General features: G+C 46.4%; 1 protein-coding gene across 1 annotated transcript in view; it reads left to right on the top strand.

Annotated features, from left to right (window-relative positions):
* Nucleotides 1-563: 563 nt before the first annotated feature.
* Nucleotides 564-27,685, top strand: part of LOC129852877 (protein patched homolog 1-like) — an 85,244-nt gene continuing 58,122 nt past the window's right edge. The window contains exons 1-3 of the mRNA XM_055918495.1: nucleotides 564-1,124; nucleotides 2,335-2,527; nucleotides 27,386-27,575. Coding sequence (XP_055774470.1) covers nucleotides 957-1,124; nucleotides 2,335-2,527; nucleotides 27,386-27,575 — 551 coding nt within the window. The 5' untranslated portion in view covers nucleotides 564-956. The remainder of the gene's footprint in view (nucleotides 1,125-2,334; nucleotides 2,528-27,385; nucleotides 27,576-27,685) is intronic.

Consider the following 27,685-nt stretch of genomic DNA (forward strand, 5'->3'; position numbering starts at 1 on the left):
ATTAGATGAAAGGTTTTAATTATATTATAATATTTGTTAGGCTATCCAATAAACTGTCATTAGGGAACATTGAGACGACCTGAGATTTGGGACCTCCCTCAGAACCGCTGTAATTTGAGGCCAAGCTACCACCATCAAGGCCTGTTGGGGAACAAATCTCAGTTAAAAAAACTGCAGTTTCCCATCATTCCTCGAAACCCGTCAGACAAACAGACTGCATACTTCGCATTGGAAGTGTGTTTTCTTCAAGAAATGCTGCTTCAAGAAATGCAGTTCCTTTTTGAAATCGACAAACTCCTGTCTTGGTTGCGCGCAAACGCACAAGAGGGCTGGCTTTCTGAAAGGCTCCCCTGAAGTTTGCGATGCACACACGAGGGTTGTCGGCTTGTGTGGTCGCTCTACTTTAGTGAGCTGTTGCTAAGCAGCTAATAATAGTCGTGTTTTCTGAGTAATTTTTGCCCTTCTGGAACCAATCAGATGCGAGAAATTCCGGCCATCTGACAGCCCTGGAGGCGGGATTTCGATTTCTTTTGCTTTTACCCCTCCTCCTCTGTCTCCAAATGGAGAGTGGTCTTTTTTCTCATCTATTGAATCTCAGAGTTTGCCGTGTTGCGCGGCCCAAGGGAAGACCACATAGAACACACAGAATGCTACGACCATCGAACGTTCCAAGCGGCAGTTTTGTAGATGGGAATCGATGTTTCCACTTTGCCTTTTAAGATAAATAACTTTTTTGAAGAGAAACGGTGAATGTGCGAAGCGGTGGAGACCTCCGGATCACGAAATGTTGGGATGGAAGGTGCAGACTTTGACTCGCCGTCTCCAACAGGAGTATGAAGTACTTTACGGGTGTGAGATCACCGAGAGTGAAACTTTGTTGCCTTGGGACATTACTACACGCTTTCGGGGAAATATTATAACGTGTAAAAGCAGAACCAGCGCGAAGTCTCCGCAACATGGCCTCGGCTGCTAATGCCTCCTCCGAGCAGGAAAACAGGGACCCCGATCGGCCGAGGATAACGCGGAGGAACAGGGGGAACTATCGCACAACAGCGCCGGATTTGGAGTATTTGCAGCGACCAAGTTACTGCGATGCAGCTTTCGCTTTGGAGCAAATATCCGAGGTGCTTATTCTTTGACACGTTTGGGTGAAATTCTATGGGTATGGTTCTACTATATAGTGAAACCGCCCAACTTTGTCAAGTCGCTAGGTAACGGGATAGCTACGGGACGGGCAGAGTAAGGGGAGATGGGTTAGGGTGTAGACTTGAGCTATGCCTTGTAGCCTATGTTGTGATTTACTATTCAAGAATAGTTCACTTTTCTCGCATATCGACTAATCCTTATCCGTTTTGGGAATATAGGCTACATATTGTAGTCTATAAATTGTAACTTTCCAATAATGGTAGGCTACACTACAGGCTACAACGTTTCAATAACGGTCGCGCAACATAGGTAACACGGTGTAGGCTATTCCCTATTTTTGCACAATTAAAACGTGCATAAAAGTTTAGACCTATGTGTTTGCGTAACGGTCGTAAAATATTTTAACTGCCCAGACGTCTGTACGATATTATCTTTACTGTTCTCTTCTCCAAAGCAAAAATCCATGTGGCTGCCCTCTTCCGTTCACAAATATTGTCATAGGCTCACTCCCTCCGTGATGGCTACTCCACTCAGATCACACAAGTAGCTCAATGGGAATGGAATTGTGTTGTGTGTGATTTTGCGGCAGCGTAAAAACCCACGTGCATCTTTTGGGGGAATTGATATAATAATTCGATACAATGTATCATATCAAGGCTCGCGCGGTGTTACAACGTGTCACTGACAGCAAGCCTCGCTGCGCTTTCCAAACCTTGTCCGTCTGTGTGTGTGGTAAAAACAAAAAAGTAACGGACTATCCTATCGTCCAAAACCGCAGCTTACGTCGCTGGCTCGCCAACTCTATGTCTCTTTCCTCCCTCGACGTAGGAGGTCCAACCAAATCCTCTTTTGATAAACAGGCCAACTCCGAGGTTCTTATTTAGAACAGTTAACATTGACGTACCTATTGAACACACTTCACATATACAGTAGGCTATAAAGGATAGCCTGCATATCAACAGCTCATGCGTTACAGAAAGAAGTCCGCAAATGAAGTGTTGATCTAGAACGACAAATTGCACCAATCACACCAATGTCATAACACGTTCATTAACATGTTTTATATTATATGATAACCGTGATGTCCTCTTCCCATAACGCTACACCCCATTGATCAATAATGATAGGCCTACATCTTTGATGTTTGGGGAGTAATATTTATGCGGACTTTCTCTTGTCTTGTCGCAGGGGAAGGCGACTGGAAGAAAAGCACCGCTGTGGCTGAGAGCGAAGTTTCAGAGACTCTTGTTTAAGTTGGGCTGTTACATACAAAAGAACTGCGGAAAGTTTTTGGTTGTGGGCCTCTTGATATTCGGAGCTTTCGCTGTTGGCTTGCGGGCGGCGAATCTGGAAACCGACGTGGAGAAACTCTGGGTAGAAGGTAAGAAAAGTATTTATGATTTGGTCTTTTTATTTTGCATGTTGAATCGTCTTTCCTGTTTAACGTCTGGGCAGGGAAAAGGTTGGGTGGGGTGGAGAGGGTGGGGGGTCTTCCAAACAAGCTGGGGGAATTGTTTATTATATAGCAGCAGTTTGACAAGGGGCCAGGTTACAACTTCAACATATTTTTTATTTAGTTTCATGTTATGGTTTTTGTTGCGTTGGACATGTTGAGTTAACGCTACATGTGCGTAAAGAATGTTCACAGAGTAGCTCAACATTTTTCTTTAGGTTAAAAGAAAAGTTGTTATTAAGTTTATGAGAAGTTTTGGAGAAAGGAAATTTTGTCAAAGCCGCCATTTTGTGAGTGTGTGAGTGTGTGTGCGTCTGCCTGCCCCCAGCAGTTGAATGTGATCCGCGCACAGCTCGGAGACTGTGTGTGGTCCCGTTTTGGACAGCTCTCAACTTTCCAAAAAGATTTGTCTCCGGCTGAAGGAAAAAAGCGGAGTGCGGACAGAAACGCATGTTTACAAAAGTAGACCATCTGAAACTCAGGGTTTCGCTACTCTTCTGAGTTATGCAGAGTATATTTTTGTTGAAGGGGGGTCTTTGAGTATGGGTGGTGATTTTGGGGAAAGGGGGAGGGGCCGCGTTTTTTCTTCCTTTGATCTGCATTCCAGTAGTTTAGGACTGTGGTATTTGAGTCACGAATAGGTCATCAATTCACTTTCTTTTGAAATGTGGGCGGTTTGAAAGAGATCATACTTGGGATTTACGATTGAAATGTTATTGCCTTTTGGTCATGGTTGTTTATATCACATATGTGGCAGTATCTTTTAGTTATGTTTAGGTGGCCTGTGATTAGTGTAGCGACATATATGCCATCAAATAGAATAACATTTAAGAAAAAAGGAAAATTAAATAAGTTCAAATGAACAGGGAATCATCCCGACATACATTTTTTTAAATGACCCCTCCCATAGTTCCAGTTCTATAGCCACCCGTGCAAGCATTTTCAGTGTTTAAAGAGATCATGCTCATCTGTGATGCAAGAGCAGTTCAGCTCTGGAGGGTCGCTCAAGCTCTGACAAGCTTTTTCTGGTGCAGTATTCTATAACCTACTAGATGTTACTTTAAAAGAACTGTCCAGGGTTTCCAGATTTCAATGAAATATGACCTATAATGAATATGAAATAGTTTCCCTTCCAAAAAGTGGTAATTGAGTATGTTAAAATGTCTATTTTTTGTGTTGGAATGGTAGGGGCATACCCCAACAACAGAAGGGTGTGGGTGTAAACCAGTCATTAAAAATGTTCATGCTAGGAGACCGCTGATTGGCCAGATCAGCAAATGGGCCAACGTGACATCATGTTCTATGAGGAAATAGCAAGCAATTGTGAAATGTCTGTTTGAGATGTTATTGTTTTGTTGTGTCAAGGTGTCAGAACCCATGGTCGTCTACTGTAAATAGTTTCGCCAAGTTTATTGGGATGACTGATGGCTGTGGTTTGCATGCGCACACAAGTGCATGAGAACACACACACACACACACACTATTCCCAGGTCTAGAGACGTGAGGGGTTCCAGATGCGGGTTGGGAGAGATGTGTTTGTTTAGATTAGACTGCACAGCTGAGGGATAGATTAGTACTGCCTGGTCAGCGGAGGGCTGTTCGGGGGCTCGGCTCAGCACAGGGGAAACTGTGGCCCAACATCGACGTGAGAGCAAAGAAGGAGAAAGGAGGAGGCGAGAGGAGGAGAGAAAGGAAGGTACGAGGAGAGGAGGAGAAGAAAGAGAGAGAGAGGACGTCTGTTTATGTTTAATTTGGATCCGTTCCTCTGTATGCAACCTCTCCGTGAACCCACCGGGGAGCTCTGGCCATTAAGACACACACCATAGCGGATCTCTCATCGGAATTGAGTGGAGTTGCATGGGTGATCTCATGCTGCCTTTCGTCACCTGCTATGCTCATGGTAAGGGTTCATCCTGCTCGGTCCGTAGTTTAGTACTGCAGCTTGTCTTATTCAAGGAGAATCACATTCGGCTGCCCTGGTTGCGGTTGACTTTCTTCACACAATAATTACCCCAGTACCCATAACCACTAGGACTACACTCTCCCTTGGATACAGAAAGTTGTGTTTATTAGAAATGTCGAGGAATGGACAGTTAAATCAAACTGCTCAAAGTGGAAAGAGTAGAGAGAAGTGACTGTATCATCCAATAGGCATAAGCACTCAGAGGATTTTTTTGTGTGCTTTTTCTCTCTCTTTGGTGCTCTTCAGGGCAACAGGTTGATCTCTTGACTTGGCGGGAAGAAATGCGTAGATACAGTACACGTAGATGAAATTATGATTTAGGACGCAGACTTTATACGTAGTAGAGGTAAATGAAGCTGTGTTTACATTGATGCGACTAGTGACAGGAAGTGACCTAGCCTAAACAGGAAGTTACAGTGTCGTGGTGGGCTCTCCTATTCAAATATGGCTGCCAGGACACTTCTTTCTCAAGGCTGTTCCGATTCATCAGCGGTGTTTCGTATCACCAAACCCTTTGTGATTTTCTAAATCAAATAGATGACTAATTCCCCCTCTAGCAGAGACGTATCCGAGTAGAAAAGAAAAGGAAGAAAACTCCCTGGTCCGGTCCTCCTCGTGGCATGAAAGTAGAGCCATCCCATTCTGGGTTAACACAAACACGGGCCAAATTGTAAAGAAAATACCAGCGCCGGCTGAGTCTAATTAAAACAGTATGGCGTAAACATTAGTCTTCCTGTAGAGTGGCCCCTCGCTAGCTCTCTCTGGCGAGAGGAGAGGAAAGGGCTGGGGTATATGGAGCTGGGCTTTGACACTGGGAGAGGAATTGTGCTATAGCTATAGAAGCTATGGTATGGAGTTGGGGGTGGGGACAGGGGAGAGACTACGGTATTGGGCTATGGAGTTGGGGCAGTGTGGTGTCAACATTGGTCTTCCTGTAAAGCGGCCCCTCCCTCGCTGCCTCTGGGTGCTGAGAAGGCTGGGGTTTAGCAGAGAGGCTGGGGCTATGGTTAGGGGCTGTGTTTTGTGATTAGGGCTGGGGTTTAGCAGAGAGGCTGGGGCTGTGGTGTATGATTAGGGCTGGGGTTTAGCAGAGAGGCTGGGGCTATGGTTAGGGGCTGTGGTGTATGATTAGGGCTGGGGTTTAGCAGAGAGGCTGGGGCTGTGGTGTATGATTAGGGCTGGGGTTTAGCAGAGAGGCTGGGGCTGTGGTGTATGATTAGGTCTGGGGTTTAGCAGAGAGGCTGGGGCTATGGTTAGGGGCTGTGTTTTGTGATTAGGGCTGGGGTTTAGCAGAGAGGCTGGGGCTATGGTTAGGGGCTGTGGTGTATGATTAGGGCTGGGGTTTAGCAGAGAGGCTGGGTCTATGGTTAGGGGCTGTGTTTTGTGATTAGGGCTGGGGTTTAGCAGAGAGGCTGGGGCTATGGTTAGGGGCTGTGGTGTATGATTAGGGCTGGGGTTTAGCAGAGAGGCTGGGGCTATGGTGAGGGGCTGTGGTGTGTGATTAGGGCTGGGGTTTAGCAGAGAGGCTGGGGCTATGGTTAGGGGCTGTGGTGTGTGATTAGGGCTGGGGTTTAGCAGAGAGGCTGGGGCTGTGGTTAGGGGCTGTGGTGTGTGATTAGGGCTGTTTTTTTGTTGGATGAGTTAGGAAATAAATTGAATGTTAGGTCTGAGGCTGGAGTTGAGGACATGGGACTGGAATTGGGGATAGGGCCTGGAGTTTAGACCGATGGAGTTAGGGCTGCTACTTGGCCTAGTTGCAGGGGGTTGGGCTGAAGCTGGGGCTAGGTCCCGTAGAGCAGGGCTGAAACTGGGGCTCCTATGAAGTCACTGACTTTGGGGCTCTATCAACCCCTGTCCAGTCTGTTTCCCCTTAATTTAACCCCTGCTTGCACAACACTCCTCCTCCTACTTATACCCTTCCTCCCCCGAGCCCAACGCCACCCCCCACTCTCTCTGTCTAACTCACACACACGCACAGGCTCGCACGCACACACACACACACACTCACACATGCATGCACACACATAGATACACACACAGAGAAAGAGAGCAGGGCAGAGTTTGAGCCCAGGGGCCACAGACTTGGTCCCTCCGGGTCTTGGGGTCTGTGTGTGGAGGCGCCGCTATTTAAAACCTCACCTGATACTCACCCTGTGGCCCTGGTGTAGAGTGAGGACTCACAGCAGAGAGAGAGAGAAAGAGGGGGGGAGATAGGAGGAGGAAGAGAAAGGGCACAAAAAGGCCACAGCAGCTGTCACATTTAGTCCCTGTAGTTTTCTGTGTCTGGGAGTGTTTGTGTGTATGTGTGTGTGTCTGCTGCGAGTTTGAGAATGTAATAGCAGTGTGTCCGGGCACGTGTGCGTGTCCCTGTGTTCATTACGCTGAGAGCGTGACAGTGTTTTTGTGTGTGTCTTGTTTGACTCCCATCCTTCCAGCAGAGGGCAGTCCGATTTACTCGGACTCCTACTTTGTGGTATATCAATGTTTATTAGTGTAGTTTCTCTCTCTCCCATCTACTGCTGCTGCCACTTATGGATCTGCTTTGGTTGTCTATTTCACAGCAGTTAGTCAGGGCCTGGTTGATTCTCACGAAACTGCCACTTGACCGAAAAAAACTGTACAACCCCCCCCCCCCCCATAATTCCTCTTGGGTCACTAAGATTAGGATCTGTATTTATCTATTTGGTAATTGTTGTTATGTTTATTGATCAGATATGAATCGTTTTTAACACCATTTCCACAACTACCAACGCATAAATTCTCATTATCGCAACATTTTTGCGAAGTTCCAAAAGAGTAATAAACAAATCAATTTCAAATGTAAAAAAAACAAAAAAAAACATTGCTTACCTAATGAAAAAGCCTGAGTTAAACACAACACTAAAAACAAATATATTTAAAAGTACACTATTAAAATGTATTTCGTAATTTATCTCATTACTTCAACACATAACCTTTTCTGGATCTTGTTTTTTGTCATAATTACTTGTGTAGGTTATATGTTATTTTTATGTAAACACATTTGGATCAGGATCAAAAGGCACACTATCAGATTAAGACCAAATTACTAAAGTATATGTTTTATTTTTCCAAATATTTCAGAAATATTATTTATTTTTATTTAACCTTTATTTAACTAGGCAAGTCCGTTAAGAACAAATTGTTATTTACAATGATGGCCTAGGAAGAGTGGGTAGACTGCCTTGTTCAGGGGCAGAACGACAGATTTTTACCTTGTCAGCTCGGGGATTTGATCTAGCGACCTTTCGGTTACTGGCCCAATGCTCTAACCACTAGACTACCTGCCGTCCACCATCCATATTAGTGCGTTACGGTAATGATAAGCAGGTTTTGGGGATGACTATGCATGTTTCGGTAATGTGTGTTGCATAGTTTGTCATTGAAAAACTGTACTGAGCTCTATTAGAGGTTTAGTTACCCAATACATCAAACGGTGTCATTTGTTAACCCCAAATGATTTGCATAATACTAAAATCATGGATCTTAATGCAGTTGACTTAAATACCCCTTGTTTTAGCATACCGTGAGGTATAAGTACTGTACGTGCATGTATTTTCAAAGGTCAAAAGCGGACTTAAGAATGGTCTTTACATGTATTACGAAGGTGGTCTTTACATCGGTGTATTACGAAGGTGGTCTTTACATGTATTACGAAGGTGGTCTTTACATGTATTACGAAGGTGGTCTTTACATCGGTGTATTACGAAGGTGGTCTTTACATCGGTGTATTACGAAGGTGGTCTTTACATCGGTGTATTACGGAGGTGGTCTTTACATCGGTGTATTACGAAGGTGGTCTTTACATCGGTGTATTACGAAGGTGGTCTTTACATCGGTGTATTACGAAGGTGGTCTTTACATCGGTGTATTACGAAGGTGGTCTTTATATCGGTGTATTACGAAGCGGATATGTGTGGTTCTAATCTATTTTAGATGGATTTTCTAAATTGAATTGTGTCCTATGGGCAAATGGCATAACATGATATGCCTATAATGTTAAAGTATGTAAATATGTGGAAAATGGACCAAACAACAGTATTGGTAATTGCTTAAACAGGTACAAGTCTCAAAATAGGGGATATCCAACTTTAAGTGGTGGGGTTGCTCTTTGCGGAAACACAAACTCCAGATTGTGGCTTTAAGTAAATTAAATGGGGTTTAACAACCATATTTCTTAACAATCCCTACTTGATCAAATAGCTGATGTTTTACAAAAAAATCTATACAACAGGTGTAAGCAGTGGTCCTAGTAAATCATTAAAGTTACCAGCACAGCACACCCATTGACTATACATTAGAATTAACTTATTATCATTACCGAAATTAAGGTTATCGTTACCGAAGCGGACCTAAAAATATTATAGTTTAATGTAAACTTCAACGAGCATACAATTTATGGGCAACCTACAGCAAAATATTACATTTTATAAAATGACCCGATAATAATGAGAATTTGGGTTGAAAATGTACAAAATTCTGGCAAAAATGTCAAATGTATTTAAAATAAGTCACTGTGCCATAAACTAGTCTTCAGAATGATAGTTGATTGTTGCTGATGCATTATGGTTTATTAACTCAATTTCCTACTGCCGTGGTTAAAAATGGTTTCATGAGAATCACCCGCCTAGTGTTGGTGTGTGTGTGTTCTCGTTCTGGAAAAGTTGCCAGGCCTTTGGTTAAGGAGGCTGTGCAGCAACATGACTTGAAGCACAGCAAAATGTTTGCGTGCCGTTGCCCTCACGACAAATAATACGTGGTTGGCTTGTTTTTGTGCTGCTAGAGGCCGAGTACTGTAATTATTTATTTTGGTCTGGTAAAAGGCCAATTTTGGCTGTTAAAGTTAGACCCAGCGATATGACATAGATGCAGAGACTAAACAGCATAGTGTGACAATTTCCACAACAACTAAGAGTGTTGAAGTGTGAGGCTCAACTCCTCCGCTGTTTTGATCCTGTGGATACCGCGCTGTAGACAGCGCGAACCTGTGCACGTGTGCAGATACTGTGTGAGAATGAAGTCTTGCATCTCGCTCATCTCAATATTCGTGGCAACTTCATTTGATATCGGTGAACTGATAGGAGGAGGAGGAGGGAGAGAGAGGGGGAAGAGGGAGAAGAGGGGAGGATAGAGAAAGAGACAGGGAATAGGAAGAGAAGAGGAGAAGGGAGGAAGAGGGAGAAGAGAAAAGAGGAAAGAAAGGGAATGTGTCTCCCTCTCTCTGGTCAGATGATTGTGTTGATGGTCTCCTTGATTGAATTGTCCTCGTTTTGATGTGTATAGGAACACACACACACACACACACACACACACACACACACACACACACACACACACACACACACACACACACACACACACACACACACACACACACACACACACACACACACACACACACACACAGTGAGTGATTGAGGAGCTAGTTAAATGGGAACGGCATGGCAGGCTAGTTCTTTCACCCTCCCTCTGCCATCCTAGACTTTTCCCGCACATTCTATTCCCCCCCATTTTGCCGACACAAGCAATCAAACATGCACAAATGCACGCACAAGCACACATTGTAGCCTAATTGCACAGCACGTAAAATATACGCATTACGTACATGCATGCAAATGTGCATGTGCGCGTGCACACACACACACACACAGAAAAACAAGTGGGCTCCAATTTCTTTGTGTTTATCAGTTGACTCCAAACAGGATTACGCCGTCAGTAGAATAACATTCCAACATGTTGTGTTAAACTTGACTAGTTGATGAAATGTGCAGGCGAACTGGAGAAGGATTTAGTGTTTGGAAAACACCATGGCTGTGGTAGTGTGCACTGAGTTATGGCTCTGTTTTTTAAAGTTTTTAAAGTTTTTAAAAGTCATTATTTCAAAAGAGTGTACATTCCCAATGACGTATATGGCGAAATAAAGGTTAAATATGTTTTGAAAGTTATAACTCTAGAGTGTGTGTGTGTGTGTGTCGTAGAATGTGTGTGTGTGTCGTAGAAATGGACGGTCTCCCATTCACAAACCACCTCCTGAGATGCTTCCAAGCGCTGTGTTTACATTCTGCATTCTTTCAGACGCTCTTATTCAAAAACCAGAGCTCTGCGAATGACCGACCGCAAGAGACTCCTCCACCCCCCCCCCCCAGCTCCCCCTTCTTTCCTCTCGGCCGACAAGGTCTCTTTCCTCCTCCCCCCTCCTTCCCCTCTGGCAGGGGAGAGTGGCCCCAGAATGCCAGATGTATTGCAGAGTGAGGCACAGCAATGTAAACACACAGCCCTGCCATGACAGTCACGGTGGTCCTTCCTCCTCCTCTTTCCTCTCCTCACCCCCCTCTCCTTCCCCTCCCTCCCAGTGCTGGCGGACAGAGGGGCGGGCAGAGTGAGGAAAAGCAGAGAGAGAGGGGGAAGGATAGGGGGAGGTCCGGAGACGGAGAATAGTAGCGGTAGTGTGTTTGTGTTTCGGCTCCAGGGCCAGCGGTACAGGGAGCTGGGACTTGGGTTGAAGCTTGAAGCTGGCGGGCGATTGAGCTGTGTGTGTGTGTCTGAATATAAATGGCAATATTCTTTGATTTGCCTACCACGCGCTCCTGTGTTCCTTCGACAAACTCCGCACACACATCCCATCCCAGAAACAACAGCTCACAAACACAACGTCCCTCAAGGTCCTCTGAGATGTTAATGCTCCGTGGGACAAGCACACTGGGACAAACCCCCACCGGGCAGAAGCCCATCCCAGCAGTTAGTATGGCGAGGTGGAACACCTGTTGACCTAGTGGGGAACTGTCCCCTCCCCTGGCCTAGCTTGTACTGCAGGCTGCTGTACTGTGGGGTCCACTGGAATGTGTGATCGTGGGATACCTGGAATCAGGAGGCCATCTTACCAGGAAATGACAGCGAGATGGCTGGCTCAGATTGGCTGCTCCCAGTCATGTCATGGTCTGTTGTGGCTGGGCTCTGGGCCAATCATACGGCAGGACAGATGGACGGACGGACGGACAGACGGACGGACAGGAAGACAGGCACACACAGAGAGATAGACGGACGGACAGGAAGACAGGCACACACAGAGAGATAGACGGACGGACAGGAAGACAGGCACACACAGAGAGATAGAAGGACGGACAGGAAGACAGGCACACACAGAGAGATAGACGGACAAAGTGCTGGAATATGCTGTTGGAATAAGAACATACGGAACACTAGGTCATGTTGCCATGTGTATTAGTACTACACGGTGTGCTTATAATCATCTTATCAACTTTATTATGTACTTATTACGTCTATGTCACAGGTTGTTCATCATGACACAAGGACGCACTATTTATGAAAGCACGCTTTGATTGAGCTGAATTGTAGTATAGTCGTGTTTTTTGCAACATGAGCTCATAGTTTACTTTTTTGGATGAATGTCTAATTTTGATGCATTCATTCCTAGTGGTTACAGGGTTAAAAGAGAAACGACTCAAAGGTTAACACTTTAGGTATTAATTCAGAGGGCTTAGGGTTAGGGCTATGGTTTAGGGTAGTCTTAAAAACAAAATAATGAAAAACAACCGCCAAGTATTATCGTGTAGCTAGAGCACAGTGAACTGTGGTGGCCGCAGTTCACTGTGCTGAACCACCCGCAGTTAACTGTGCTGAACCACCCGCAGTTCACTGTGCTGAACCACCCCCAGTTCACTGTGCTGAACCACCCCCAGTTCACTGTGCTGAACCACCCGCAGTTCACTGTGCTGAACCACCCGCAGTTCACTGTGCTGAACCACCCGCAGTTCACTGTGCTGAACCACCCGCAGTTCACTGTGCTGAACCACCCGCAGTTCACTGTGCTGAACCACCCGCAGTTCACTGTGCTGGACCACCCGCAGTTCACTGTGCTGGACCACCCCCAGTTCACTGTGCTGAACCACCCCCAGTTCACTGTGCTGAACCACCCCCAGTTCACTGTGCCGAACGACCCGCAGTTCACTGTGCCGAACCACCCCCAGTTCACTGTGCCGAACCACCCGCAGTTCACTGTGCCGAACCACCCCCAGTTCACTGTGCCGAACCACCCGCAGTTCACTGTGCCGAACCACCCCCAGTTCACTGTGCCGAACCACCCGCAGTTCACTGTGCCGAACCACCCGCAGTTCACTGTGCCGAACCACCCCCAGTTCACTGTGCCGAACCACCCGCAGTTCACTGTGCCGAACCACCCGCAGTTCACTGTGCCGAACCACCCCCAGTTCACTGTGCCGAACCACCCGCAGTTCACTGTGCCGAACCACCCGCAGTTCACTGTGCCGAACCACCCCCAGTTCACTGTGCCGAACCACCCGCAGTTCACTGTGCCGAACCACCCGCAGTTCACTGTGCCGAACCACCCCCAGTTCACTGTGCCGAACCACCCGCAGTTCACTGTGCCGAACCACCCGCAGTTCACTGTGCCGAACCACCCGCAGTTCACTGTGCCGAACCACCCCCAGTTCACTGTGCCGAACCACCCGCAGTTCACTGTGCCGAACCACCCCCAGTTCACTGTGCCGAACCACCCGCAGTTCACTGTGCCGAACCACCCGCAGTTCACTGTGCCGAACCACCCCCAGTTCACTGTGCCGAACCACCCGCAGTTCACTGTGCCGAACCACCCGCAGTTCACTGTGCTGAACCACCCGCAGTTCACTGTGCCGAACCACCCCCAGTTCACTGTGCTCTAGCTACACGATGATACTCGACGATAGTTGATGGAAACGGCGCGTTGTTTTTCATCATTTTGTTTTTCAAACATCCAGAATCTCTGTCTATTTCTAGTGATCAGGCTGTTTTTTATGTGTGCTGGTGAGCTCATTCTTCTGCATTAGATAGAGAAACACATCGTGTGTGTGTGTGTGTGTGTGTGTGTGTGTGTGTGTGGGTGTGTGTGTGTGTGTGTGTGTGTGTGTGTGTGTGTGTGTGTGTGTGTGTGTGTGTGTGTGTGTGTGTGTGTGTGTGTGTGTGTGTGTGTGTGTGTGTGTGTACAGGTGTACGTGTGTGTGTGTGTGTGTGTGTACGTGTGTGTGACATAGAAAGGCAGAATTATGCTACCTTCCATCTCAAAATGCAAAAAATATTATCTCTAGCTTTTCTTTGTCTCACACTCATACCAATTGATATATCATTTAGCTCGACCTCTTGAGTATTTTGGGTGGAACATGCACACACACGTGCACACACACACACACGCACACACACATACATACACACACACACACACACACACACACACACACACACACACACACATTTTCCTTGCCTTATTTTGTCTTCTTACCTCACTCAAATCCAGTGGACTTGAATAGAGTTTCTTCAGGGGAGAGGGAACTGAATGCAGGCAGCAATGTGGAAGAATCTGCCCATTGAGGGCTGCGTGAGTGTGTGAATGTACACCTCGGGCCCAGGGAAGGCTGCATTGGGAGCTAGCCGACTGCTAAATACACCCATTGGAGGGGCTGCAGGGCTGGACAGGTGATTAGCATAATTAGGAGAGCGGGGCCCATACATATGGTAATGTTGGGGTGGGGGGAGCAGGCACTGGCAGCTGGGGTGTCACATTTGTGTCAGGGGTCGGGGAGGGGGGGGGGCTCGGGGGTATTGTGCTACAGCTGCGGGTCAGAGCACCCCTCTCCTTCGGTGTCGATCGATCGCTCTCTCGCTCTCTCTCTCTCTCTATCTCGCTCTCTCTCTCTCACTCTCACGCTATGTGTCGGTAGCTTTATCTCTCTCCCCCTGTTTCTCCAACTCTCTCCCCTCTGCATCACTCACCTCACACGCCCCCACCCTCCTCTGCTTCCCTCTGAAAGCTGTAGGAGAGAGGGGGGTGAGAGCTTTTGCAGGTCAGATAGGGTGTCAGCTCTCAGCTCATATTGGTACCTTGGCCTGTACAGCAATGCTGCTTCTCTAAGCAGATGTGGCAGACTTTCCCATAGTAGCTATTTTCTGTCGGAATGAAAGCAAAACACCTCATTTCAAACCACACTTTTAGCTAACTGAATGTGTCATGCTTAGAGACGTGCAAAACTCTTTCCTCCAAAGCAACTTGATCTCAAAGGGAATGTTGTGTGATGCATGTGCAGTTACTTAACATGACCACGCCATAAGCTTAGCTAGCCCATAAGCCTAGCTAGCCCATAAGCTTCGCTAGCTCATAAGTTTAGCTAGCCCATAAGCCTAGCTAGACCATGAGCTTAGCTAGCCCACGAGTTTAGCTAGCCCATAAGCTTTGCTAGCCCACGAGTTTAGCTAGCCCATAAGCTTTGCTAGCCCACGAGTTTAGCTAGCCCATAAGCCTAGCTAGCCCATAAGCTTAGCTAGCCCATGAGCTTAGGTGGAACTGGGTATGAGGGAAGACTGGAGGGTGAGATGAGACTGGTATGAGGGAAGGCTGGAGGGTGAGGTGAGGTTGGAGAAGGTATGAGGGAAGACTGGAGGGTGAGGTTGGACTGGGTGTTAAAAGGCTGGAGGGTGAGGTGAGGTTGGAGTAGGTATGAGGGAAGACTGGAGGGTGAGGTTGGACTGGGTGTTAAAAGGCTGGAGGGTGAGGTGAGGTTGGAGTAGGTATGAGGGAAGACTGGAGGGTGAGGTTGGACTGGGTGTTAAGGGAAGGCTGGAGGGTGAGGTGAGGTGGGACTAGGTTTGAGGGAAGACTGGAGGGTGAGGTTGGACTGGGTGTTAAGGGAAGGCTGGTGGGTGAGGTGAGGTGGAACTGGGTATGAGGGAGGACTGTGGAGGGTGATGTGAGGTGAAATTGGACTGGGTATGCGGGAAGGCTGGAGGGTGAGGTGAGGTAGAACTGGCTATGGGGGAAGACTGGAGGGTGAGGTAAGGTGGGACTGGGTATGAGGGAAGGCTGGAGGGTGAGGTGGGAGTGGGTATGAGGGAAGGCTGGAGGGTGAGGTGAGGTTGGACTGGGTGTAAGGGAAGGCTGGAGGGTGAGGTGAGGTGGGACTAGCTTTGAGGGAAGGCTGGCGGGTGAGGTGAGGTGGAACTGGGTATGAGGGAAGACTGGAGGGTGATGTGAGGTGAAATTCGACTGGGTATGAGGGAAGGCTGTAGGGTGAGTTGATGGTACAGTTGAACTCTGACCCATGTCTTGTAAGGATCAAATACTTCCTGGTTGATTGACAGCAGCATCAGGTGGGAGCCTGTTGGAGGAGAAACGTGTGGGAAAGAAAGAGTCAAATAGTGAGAGAGACAGATAGACAGACAGACAGAGAGAGAGAGGAAGAGAGACAGATAGACAGACAGAGAGAGAGAGAGGAAGAGAGACGTATAGACAAAGAGAGAAGAAGAGAGACAGATAGACAGACAGAGAGAGGAAGAGAGACAGAAGAGCCGAAGTTGGGAAGACAAACATTACAGTCGAAGGGAGAGGGTACAGCATTTGAGTGAGCGATATAAACAGAGAAAATAGTAACAGTTGTGAGTATTAATGGTATTATAATACATTTTACATTACTTTTCATAATGCAAATGGCTAATAATAATAATAATAACGGCCTTTAACCTGTCTGGCACCAGTGGGACCTCGACAACAGCAAGTGAAATTGCAGGGCGCCAAATTCAAACAACAGAAATCCCATAATTAAAATTCCACATAAAATTCCACATAATTAAACTTCTTGTAAATCCAACCACAGTCTCCGATTTCAAAGAGGCTTTACGGTGAAAGCACACCACGCGATTGTGTTAGGTCAGCGCCTAGTCACAGAAAACCATACAGCCATTTTCCAGCCAAGGAGAGATGTCACAAAAGTCAGAAATAGAGTTAAAATTAATCACTTACCTTTGATGATCTTCATCTGGTGGCACTCCCAGGTCTCCATGTTAGACAATAAATGTTCATTTTGTTCGATAATGTCCCTCTTTATGTCCAAAACCTCAATTTTGTTGGTGTGTTTAGTTCAGTAATCCAAAGGTACAATGCGCGCTCTCAACATCCAGACGAAAAGTTTAAAAAGTACAATATAATATCGTAGAAACATGTCAAACGATGTTTAAACTCAATCCTCAGGTTTTTTTTGTCATAAATAATCAATAATATTTCAACCGGATAAAAGCTTCGTCAATATAAAAGGAGAAACAAGAAAGGCGCACTCCCGATCACGCGCTTGGCTCATGTCTGGAAATTTCCACTGTCTACTCATTGAAAGTGGTGTATCTCCCTCATTTTCAGAGTAAAAGCCTGAAATAATGCCTAAAGACTGGCCACATGTAGAGGAAGCCATAGAGATCGTGAACTGGGTCCTAAGTCTTTGTATGGTGGATAGGCTTTCAATGGAAAAATAGCCTTTCAAAATAATAGTACTTCCTGGATGGATTTTCCTCAGGTTTTCGCCTGCCATATCAGTTCTGTTATACTCACAGACATTATTTTAACCTGTTGGGGATGGGGGCGCTGTTTAGACTATTTATGCTAATTTGGCTATTTTTTTAAACGGCTTCCCACAAAATCCTTGATCGTACAATATGCATATTATTATTATTATTGGATAGAAAACAGTCTATAGTTTCTATAGGAGTTGAAATTTTGTCTCTAAGTGGAACAGAGCCCATTCTACAGCAATTTCCCTGACATGGAGTCAGATTTGAGAAATGTTGGCCACTTTTCTGAAGTCAGTTAAAAGGGCACTGTCGTTGCTATGACTATACGGACACTTCTTACGTCTTCCCCTGGATGCCTTTACGTGATGACGATTCCAACGGGGTCGATTGCGCGTTCACAGGCCCTACAAATGAAAAAACCCTGAAGCTAGTTATTCTTTGGGAGCTGCGTCATGAGCCTAGAGGACACCGGCGCGCACCTGTTCCAAGCGTTAGTTTAGCCTGTTATATTTCTCCGGTCATCTTTTCACTCGTTATAGGAGTTAAAAACATCATAAAGTAGTTAATTTAACGCGTTTTATAGCAATTTATATCCGTTTAGTGCGATTTTGGGACATTTATTTTTGCAACGATGTGAAAAGTTGGGCACGCTTTTCAGTTCATCCCGAACGCAGTTGACATTTCCACATGGCAAGAGGACAGCTTTCCACCAAAAGACGATTTCTCCCAAGAAAGGATCCTTTGCCCAAGATACTGATGGAAGAACAGCTCAAGGTAGGACATTTTTATTATGATAAATCGTGTTTCTGTCGAAACATTTTAGTGGCTTAGGACGCCATGTTTTTTGACGTAGCTTCGCTTGGCGCAAACTGTATTGAAAAGTAAGGATAAATTAAAAAATGTAATAACGCAATTGTATTAAGAATTAAATTGTCTATCAATCCCTGTCCACCCTATATTTTTTAGTCACGTTTATGAGTATTTATGTATAAGAGTAGATCACTGTCTAAGTGGCGCAAGGACATTTTCTGACCAGCTGAGCTACATTTCACATTGTCTAACCATGATTTTGGTGGCTAAATATAAACATTTTCGATCAAACTCTATATGGATTGTGTAATATGATGTTACAGGAGTGTCATCGGAAGAATTCTGAGAAGGTTAGTGAAAAAATTAATATCTTTTGGCGATGTTGACTTTTATCGCTCACTTTGGCTAGAATCAATGCTGGGCTGCTAATTGCTATGTGCTAAGCTAATATAACGATTTATTGTGTTTTCGCTGTAAGACACTTAGAAAATCTGAAATATTGTCTGTATTCACAGGATCTGTGTCTTTCGATTCGTGTATGCTGTGTATTTTTACGAAATGTTTGATGATTAGTAGTTAGGTAAACACGTTGCTCATTGTAATTATTCTAGTCCATTTGTGATGGTGGGTGCAATTGTAAACTATGCCATATACCTGAAATATGCACTTTTTTCTAACAAAACCTATCCCATACCATAAATATGTTATCAGACTGTCATCTGATGAGTTTTTTTGTTGGTTAGGGGCTATAAATATCTTAGTTTAGTCGAATTGGTGATGGCTACTGGTGTTGGTGGACAAATAAAAGATGGTGGATTATGCTAATGTGTTTTTAGGTAATAGATGTACATCTTTACATATTGTGTCTTCCCTGTAAAACATTTTAAAAATCGGAAATGTTGACTGGATTCACAAGATCTGTGTCTTTCATTAGCTGTATTGGACTTTAATGTGTGAAAGTTAAATATTAAAAAAAAATATTTTTTTTGAATTTCGCGGCACTGGTTTTTCAGTGGGGGGGGGGGGGGGGGGGTGTGCCGCTAGCGCCACGCTGATCCTAGACAGGTTAACAGCTTAGGAAACTTTAGAGTGTCTTCTATCCAAATCGACTAATTATATGCATATCATAGCTTCTGGGACTGAGTAGCAGGCAGTTTCATTTGGTCACGCTTTTCATCCAAAATTCCCGAATGCTGCCCCCTACCCGAGTGAAGTTAATTTGTTACATTCATTGCTAAATTGACTAAATTTGACCACAGAGATATTTTATGTCCAAAACATTTGGAGACTCTGCGAATGGGGTCCTCAAGAGCTTAAGATGGGGATTTGGTGGTCCCCAGAGTTGAAAAAGTTGGGAACTGCTGAGATAGACAGAGCAAGGTAATATGATAGACAGACAGACAGAAACAGGGAGAGAGACAGGGAGAAACCGGGAGAGAGACAGACAGACAGATGGGCTGCAGATGATGATCTGGAGGGTATGGGGCTGTTGGTGTGTCATGGTCGCTGATGGGTCGGTGGCAGTGAGGTGACCTGGTTCTAGAGACTTCCATGTCACTACAGGGGGTTTGGCTGAGAGAGCCCTAATCCAGCTAATCCTGCCCCCCCCCCCCCCCCGCAAACACACACACACACCCACCCAGACACACACTCTGCCACCCTACTTCCAGCCTTAACCCCCCCCCCCCCCACTACCACTCCAGCTGCCGTGATGTCAGGATATGGGTTTGAGTTTGCAAGGGGTTGTTCTTATGTTGTGGTGTGGGTTGGAGGGGTGGGCAGGGGTGAGGGGGCACGAGGGGGCTGGGCCTATTGTATTGAGCCCCATGCAGCCACCATGAGACAAGCCTATCAGAAGCCAGTGTCCTGCTTGAATGGAGAGAGGGGGAGAGAGAGAGAGAGAGAGAGACAAGACCTCCGAGGTAAGAGAGGTAGAAGAGAAGGGGAGGGGTGGGGTGTGATGTCAGCTCCTTAGAATCTACTTCGCCCCCCTTTTACACACTCTGTCCCCCTCTCCTCTCCTCTCCCCTTCTCTGGGTTTAATCTCTCCCCCAGTTTGAGAATAGGAGGGGGGGACACACACCAGGGGTTAATGTTATACAACAAACTAAATGCCCTCACTGAAGGCACGAACACAGTGACACACACACACACACACACATTACCTCGTTGCGTTGGAATTAGTGGATGTGTGCTGTTTATTCTATTGAGGTTCTTCTAGTGATGGGGGTTAGCTTCAACTGCAGTATTGCTCTCTTGGAGATGACAGGGACTGACTGACTGATTGACTGGGGTTTAAACCGTATTTGGTGGCTCTAGTCTGGTTCAGTCAGCACGGTGTCGTAAATCACACAATCTATTTCACCTGGGGTGGCGGTACTCGATGCCACAATTATGCAATCATTTCAATTTCTTTTTGGTTTTGAGAAAGAGGAGATCAATGGGTAAAAAGACCCTAAACGACAGGGAGAATCCCAAGAAAGAGGCCTGTATATTGCTGAGATAACACTGTGGAGTAGTTGTGGTGGAAAGGAATAGGCAGCAGGCTACCTGGCCTGTTTTTGCTGAGGTAACACTGTGGAGTAGTTGTGGTGGAAAGGAATAGGCAGCAGGCTACCTGGCCTGTTTTTGCTGAGGTAACACTGTGGAGTAGTTGTGGTGGAAAGGAATAGGCAGCAGGCTACCTGGCCTGTTTTTGCTGAGGTAACACTGTGGAGTAGTTGTGGTGGAAAGGAATAGGCAGCAGGCTACCTGGCCTGTTTTTGCTGAGGTAACACTGTGGAGTAGTTGTGGTGGAAAGGAATAGGCAGCAGGCTACCTGGCCTGTTTTTGCTGAGGTAACACTGTGGAGTAGTTGTGGTGGAAAGGAATAGGCAGCAGGCTACCTGGCCTGTTTTTGCTGAGGTAACACTGTGGAGTAGTTGTGGTGGAAAGGAATAGGCAGCAGGCTACCTGGCCTGTTTTTGCTGAGGTAACACTGTGGAGTAGTTGTGGTGGAAAGGAATAGGCAGCAGGCTACCTGGCCTGTTTTTGCTGAGGTAACACTGTGGAGTAGTTGTGGTGGAAAGGAATAGGCAGCAGGCTACCTGGCCTGTTTTTGCTGAGGTAACACTGTGGAGTAGTTGTGGTGGAAAGGAATAGGCAGCAGGCTACCTGGCCTGTTTTTGCTGAGGTAACACTGTGGAGTAGTTGTGGTGGAAAGGAATAGGCAGCAGGCTACCTGGCCTGTTTTTGCTGAGGTAACACTGTGGAGTAGTTGTGGTGGAAAGGAATAGGCAGCAGGCTACCTGGCCTGTTTTTGCTGAGATAACACTGTGGAGTAGTTGTGGTGGAAAGGAATAGGCAGCAGGCTACCTGGCCTGTTTTTGCTGAGATAACACTGTGGAGTAGTTGTGGTGGAAAGGAATAGGCAGCAGGCTACCTGGCCTGTTTTTGCTGAGATAACACTGTGGAGTAGTTGTGGTGGAAAGGAATAGGCAGCAGGCTACCTGGCCTGTTTTTGCTGAGATAACACTGTGGAGTAGTTGTGGTGGAAAGGAATAGGCAGCAGGCTACCTGGCCTGTTTTTGCTGAGATAACACTGTGGAGTAGTTGTGGTGGAAAGGAATAGGCAGCAGGCTACCTGGCCTGTTTTTGCTGAGATAACACTGTGGAGTAGTTGTGGTGGAAAGGAATAGGCAGCAGGCTACCTGGCCTGTTTTTGCTGAGATAACACTGTGGAGTAGTTGTGGTGGAAAGGAATAGGCAGCAGGCTACCTGGCCTGTTTTTGCTGAGATAACACTGTGGAGTAGTTGTGGTGGAAAGGAATAGGCAGCAGGCTACCTGGCCTGTTTTTGCTGAGATAACACTGTGGAGTAGTTGTGGTGGAAAGGAATAGGCAGCAGGCTACCTGGCCTGTTTTTGCTGAGATAACACTGTGGAGTAGTTGTGGTGGAAAGGAATAGGCAGCAGGCTACCTGGCCTGTTTTTGCTGAGGTCAGAAACGTGTAGGTAGAACGGAGACGCCTTGGTGATATGAACGAGGACTAAGGTCAGCCACGTCTCCTGAGAGCACATAAGATGTGTGTCATTGATGAAATACAGCTGCATACATGCATAGGGTTGCAAAGGGGAGGGTATATTACTGGAAACTTTGTAAGTAAACTTACCAGAAATGTTGGTATCTTTCAAGGATTTTATGTCATCTATCACAAGACATCTAATGGCCCTTTTGGGTGCTTCAGATTTGTGCAGGTGTCTGTAATTATCTTTGGCCGTCTGTGTCGCCTCATCACGTGAAACATATTAAATAATTAAATAATACATTTTTTTTTTATATATATATATATATATATATAGAATGAGAAAGCTGTAAAACGTTGTCCTAAATATAAACCAAATTAGTGAATATCGTTGGTGTTTAATATGAGGGTTTCAGCATGAAATATCCTTTATATTTTATAAAATTTCTTTCTCAAACTTTTATATATTTTACTGTGTCGGTATGTTTTGGCGTCAAACTGGTGGCAGTTGTGAAAAAGTCAGTAGTTGGAAGAGTTACAGAGTTAATTGAAATGAATGCCACTGTTGAGTTGATACTTTTAAATGAATTAATAAATGAATTAGGCTAGTTCCTCTTGAACCATATGGTCTATCTACCAGGAACTCTCTGACAATATGGACACAGATATAAAAATTAATACTATATATGAATTCATTAAAAAAAAAGTTTTATCCAAATATAAATGACCAAAGTTACGACAGATTGCCATAGATTTTCTGTTAATTACCAAAATTACTGAAGATTCCGGTAACTTTGACAAACTACCGCTAGCTTTGCAACCCTACACACACACACATGCTTGTACTAGCATGCACACGCAGACACACGAGTGAGCACGCTCCTGCACACATGCACGCACGCACACACACACACACACACACACGCACGCACACGCACACGCACGCACGCACGCACGCGCACGCACACACACATTTTTGATCCAGCTGGGGTGTTAATTTCACCCTGAGGCCGGGCGAGGGTTGACCCCAAAACGCTGTAACCTCGTGAAGTGTGGAATTCTCCAAGCCTGAGGTCGTAATGTGCTGTTTCCTGTAGAGAGAGGGGGACAGAAGGAGAGGGAGAGAGGGAGGAAGAGAGAGAGAGTATTCGCGTATGCGCGTACGTGTTTGTGTCTCTCTGCATTCCTCTTCTCTGTCCTACCCTCACGTCGTCGTTGTAAACTCCAGAAGATCGGGTGAGCTCGGAATGTGTTCAGGACATTGGACTAGGAGTGTTCTTCCCGGTGCACCATTCGGATTGGTCAGTTTGTTCTCATCCTCTCCGTGACTCCTAGCAGACAGTCAACACTTAACTTGTCCCTGTAACTGCATCATAATTCAAGAGTAGTGTAACAAGTACTGTCGTTGTTCGTTGTTATACTGCATTTAGGACTAAGGCTACCGCTGAAAGGGCAGTGTAACCATGAGTAATCACAATACTTACACAGTACTAACGCAAATCATTACATGGTCATAAGAACATTGTCAAGTGCTAGCCAGACTTGTTAGTGCACTTTGAAAGAGTGTACATGCTCAGTGTGTCCTCTAGTATAGTGTTGCGTGCAGTGACATTAACCTTGTCCCATCCAGAAATAACCCCATTAGACCCCTATACCCTACACCCTAAAGCAGACTCGGAGAGGACTGGATAGGTGCAAGCAATATGGCGGAAATTCAGAGGGAAAGGTAGAGAGGTGTAACACATAGCTTAAACCCATCAAATCCTCTAAGCTCTACACTAGTGCCTACGGTCTAGGGGGCTGTTTTTGGACAGGACAGGACACACACACACACACAGTTCCATGAGTTGTAAATCAGTTCCATGCTGGCCTGTGTGTGTGGGTCGTGGTAGATGTGGGGGAGCTGCGAGAGCAGGAGAAAGCATGTTTCTGTCCGTCTCTGGTTAGCTCAGGCCTGCTATTAATGATGTCGATTCTAAACACGCACTCGACCCGGATCAGATGGGAGCGCTGTGTTTGGGTCGGGGGGGGGAGGAAATCAAGTGTGTTCCCCTAATACGCACAGACATGGCCCCCTCCCTCCGCGTTGCTCTCTGGTCTGCCTGGGTGGTCTGGTCCTGTACAGATCAGCATGCGTATGTTCAACTTTAACACGATTACAATAGGCTGAAAATATTCCACCTATGCCTGTTTCATGTTTCATGAATTGTAGTCGAGCAATCGGATTAGAGCATATAAAACATAACAGATTTTTCAGCTCGGCACTCTCACAGAGCTTTGCGTGTCTCTCTCTCTGTGTGTGTGTGTGTGTGTGTGTGTGTGTGTGTGTGTGTGTGTGTGTGTGTGTGTGTGTGTGTGTGTGTGTGTGTGTGTGTGTGTGTGTGTGTGTGTGTGTGTGTGTGTGTGTGTGTGTGTGTGTGTGGGGGATAGGCAACAATATGCCAGCCAGTGACATGGCTGATTGGAATAGCGCCCTGTCTTGACACTCTGCGTCATGTTAGTCCGACAATGGTCAATGGTGAGCAGAGATGGTCTGTGGCAGTGACCCAGTAGAGCTGAAATGCTCTGTGTGTCAACCTCACCAGCTAAGCTTCCCGAAGCCAGAGGCGGTGATGTCTGGCCTTCAAGCTAGAATCCGCATTTGGTGAAACAGTGTCACTTTGTCATTGTTTTGGTTTTGTTGATGAAACGGAGGAGAGGAGGGTCCAGCAATGATGTCCGAGGGGAAAATAACAGTGTTTGTTGAAGTACCTTCTTTGTTGTCCCAAACGGATGTGGCAGTTTCACCAAATACGGATTACGTCTTTAAACAGGATAAGACAGATCAACGCCAGCCTCGGGCCGTGCACGGCAGATCACCTGCTGCGTATCGACAAACGGTGGCGGCTCAACATGTAGAATCATTGGGAAGTGAACAGAAAATGACATCCGATGAGGCAGAGATGGAGGCAATGATGCCTCATCCTAAAGGGAAAAATCCCCCCCAAAAAATGTATTAGCGTTTTCTTGCAACTTTCATTGGATGTTTCAGCATGTCTGAGCGAGGCAGTGGCCAGCAGGATTGGAGGGCTTTGGGAGGTAGAGACTGAAAGAGTGGCCAGCAGGATTGGAGGGTTTTGGGAGGTAGAGACTGAAGGAGTGGCCAGTAGGATTGGAGGGTTTTTGGAGGTAGAGACTGAAGGAGTGGCCAGCAGGATTGGAGGGGTTTGGGAGGTAGAGACTGAAGGAGTGGCCAGTAGGATTGGAGGGGTTTGGGAGGTAGAGACTGAGGCAGTGGCCAGCAGGATTGGAGGGCTTTGGGAAGTAGAGACTGAAAGAGTGGCCAGCAGGATTGGAGGGTTTTGGGAGGTAGAGACTGAAAGAGTGGCCAGCAGGATTGGAGGGCTTTGGGAGGTAGAGACTGAAGGAGTGGCCAGCAGGATTGGAGGGTTTTGGGAGGTAGAGACTGAAAGAGTGGCCAGCAGGATTGGAGGGTTTTGGGAGGTAGAGACTGAAGGAGTGGCCAGTAGGATTGGAGGGCTTTGGGAGGTAGAGACTGAGGGAGTAGCCAGCAGGATTGGGGGGCTTTGGGAGGTTGAGACTGAGGGAGTAGCCAGTAGGATTGGAGGGCTTTGGGAGGTAGAGACGGAGGGAGTGGCCAGTAGGATTGGAGGGCTTTGGGAGGTAGAGACTGAGGGAGTAGCCAGCAGGATTGGAGGGCTTTGGGAGGTAGAGACTGAGGGAGTAGCCAGCAGGATTGGAGGGTTTTGGGAGGTAGAGACTGAGGGAGTGGCCAGCAGGATTGGAGGGCTTTGGGGGGTAGAGACTGAGGGAGTGGCCAGCAGGATTGGAGAGTTTTGGGAGGTAGAGACTGAGGGAGTAGCCAGCAGGATTGGAGGGTTTTGGGAGGTAGAGACTGAGGGAGTGGCCAGCAGGATTGGAGGGCTTGGGAGGTAGAAATGTTTTATTCACCTCGCACAGTAAGTCAAAAAAGTAATGTTTACATATTATTATTATATATTTTTTTACATCCATTCAAATTATAATAGTTCTTCACAGTATTTGAAAAATCTTTCCAACACTCTCCCCCTCGATAATCAGCATAGCTGATAAATAGGCTCTGGGCATGTTGCGTGTATTGGTTTTGATCTTTCATCTTCATACGATAGCGAAGCTGTCCCCTTCATACTTTCCTTGTCAATGAATTATCTTTCAGCCTACTTTCGGAAAACCTACACTCTTAAAAAAAAAGGTTTCCAAAAGGGTTCTTTGGCTGTCCCCATAGGAGAACCCTTTTTGGTTCCAGGAAGAACCATTTTTGGTTCCACGGAGAACCTTTTTGGGTTCCATGTAGAATCCTCTGTGGAAAGAGTTTCCTACATGGAACCTAAAAAGGTTCTACTTGGAACCAAAAGGGTTCTTCAAAGTGTTCTCCTATTGGGACAGCCCGAAGATCCATTTTAGGTTCTAGATAGCACCCTTTTTTTCCTAAGAGTGTAAGGTAGGCCTAGATTTTCTTATACGTTTTAAGGAAAGGAGAAATATTTGCTCTTGTGTCTGACACGCTGGTGGCTTTGATTGGCGGGCGCTTTTACGTGCATGTGAGAGTAGGCTGATTCTCTCTATAGGCCTATACGTCCGTTCAGAAAGTTTCCTAAAGTAGCCTGTCTGGACTCCATCTCTTTAATGAGAATCAAACACTCCTGTCGCGATTTCGTCTTTTCAATAGCTTAGCCTACGTTATATCTCTCATTGCGGCGTCCTCTCTTTGAAGGAAATGTGTCAATGCCAGTGCCGCGGAATGGCCGCAGAGGCACGGTTTGTGGCGTTATGCGAATATTTCGGGAAACGTGGGAGAAAACCCATCGGACTTTGTCTGAATCGTTTGTGCGTCAAAATAGGATTTTGTATTTCGAAAGTATGTATGCAGAGAAGCCAACAGACAAGGACAACGTTGGCATTTCTCTGTATTTTGACTCTTTGAAAATGTGACAGATCTTATCCAACCTGGCATTTCTTCATTTGTTGATTCATATTTATAAGTAATAACCTGAGTAATACTAATGAAGTGCCATGGTAATAACGAGGTGTAATGGCTTGTTTCAAGTAGGTTTTTATTTAGAAGCATATCCATGTAAACAAGTGTACAAACAGAATTCGGACTTTTTGACCTCCCGCCTAAACGGTTACCTCGGTGACCGTGTACATTGGCCCGGCCAGTTACCTTAACCTCACATTCCAAGACCGTCACAGCCCTACCATAAGGCTGCTTTTGTAGCTGGAGGGGCTGGGAGCTCACGCAGAGGGCTTAGCCCCACCACGCCACATAGTGAGAGAGGGAGGGAGGGAGGAACGGGTGTCTCCCTCCTTTCTTACCAATGTAGGGCTGGGGATCCAAACGCTGAGGCCGAGACTGGCCTTTAATGACACTATACTGACGTTCTAAGTCAATTAGAACAGGTTTCGGTAACGTCACTTAGTGTGGCGGGGCTGACAAGGTCATCACATGCCTTATTGCTCTTTCAGCAGGGTTGATGCACGAATCAATTTGATTGTATCGTTTGTTTACAAAAGGTGGAATATACGTGTTTGAAATCGAACCAGGTTGGGGAAGATGCGTATGTCACATACTATCAGACTGACCGCGCGTGTGTGTGTCCTCTGGTGTGCAGTGGGTGGCAGGGTGAATCAGGAGCTGAAGTACACGCGTCAGAAGATGGGCGAGGAGGCCATGTTCAGTCCCCAGCTGATGATCCAGACGCCGCGGCAGGAGGGCGCTAACGTGCTCACTGTGGAGGCACTGCAGCAACACCTGGATTCAGCTATCAGGGCCAGCCGAGTGCACGTTTACCTCTTTAACAGGTGACACGCACGCACGCACGCACGCACGCACGCACACACACACACACACACACACACACACACACACACACACACACACACACACACACACACACACACACACACACACA

Source organism: Salvelinus fontinalis, chromosome 4 (assembly GCF_029448725.1).
Source record: "Salvelinus fontinalis isolate EN_2023a chromosome 4, ASM2944872v1, whole genome shotgun sequence".
In the NCBI taxonomy this organism is placed as follows: Eukaryota; Metazoa; Chordata; class Actinopteri; order Salmoniformes; family Salmonidae; genus Salvelinus; species Salvelinus fontinalis.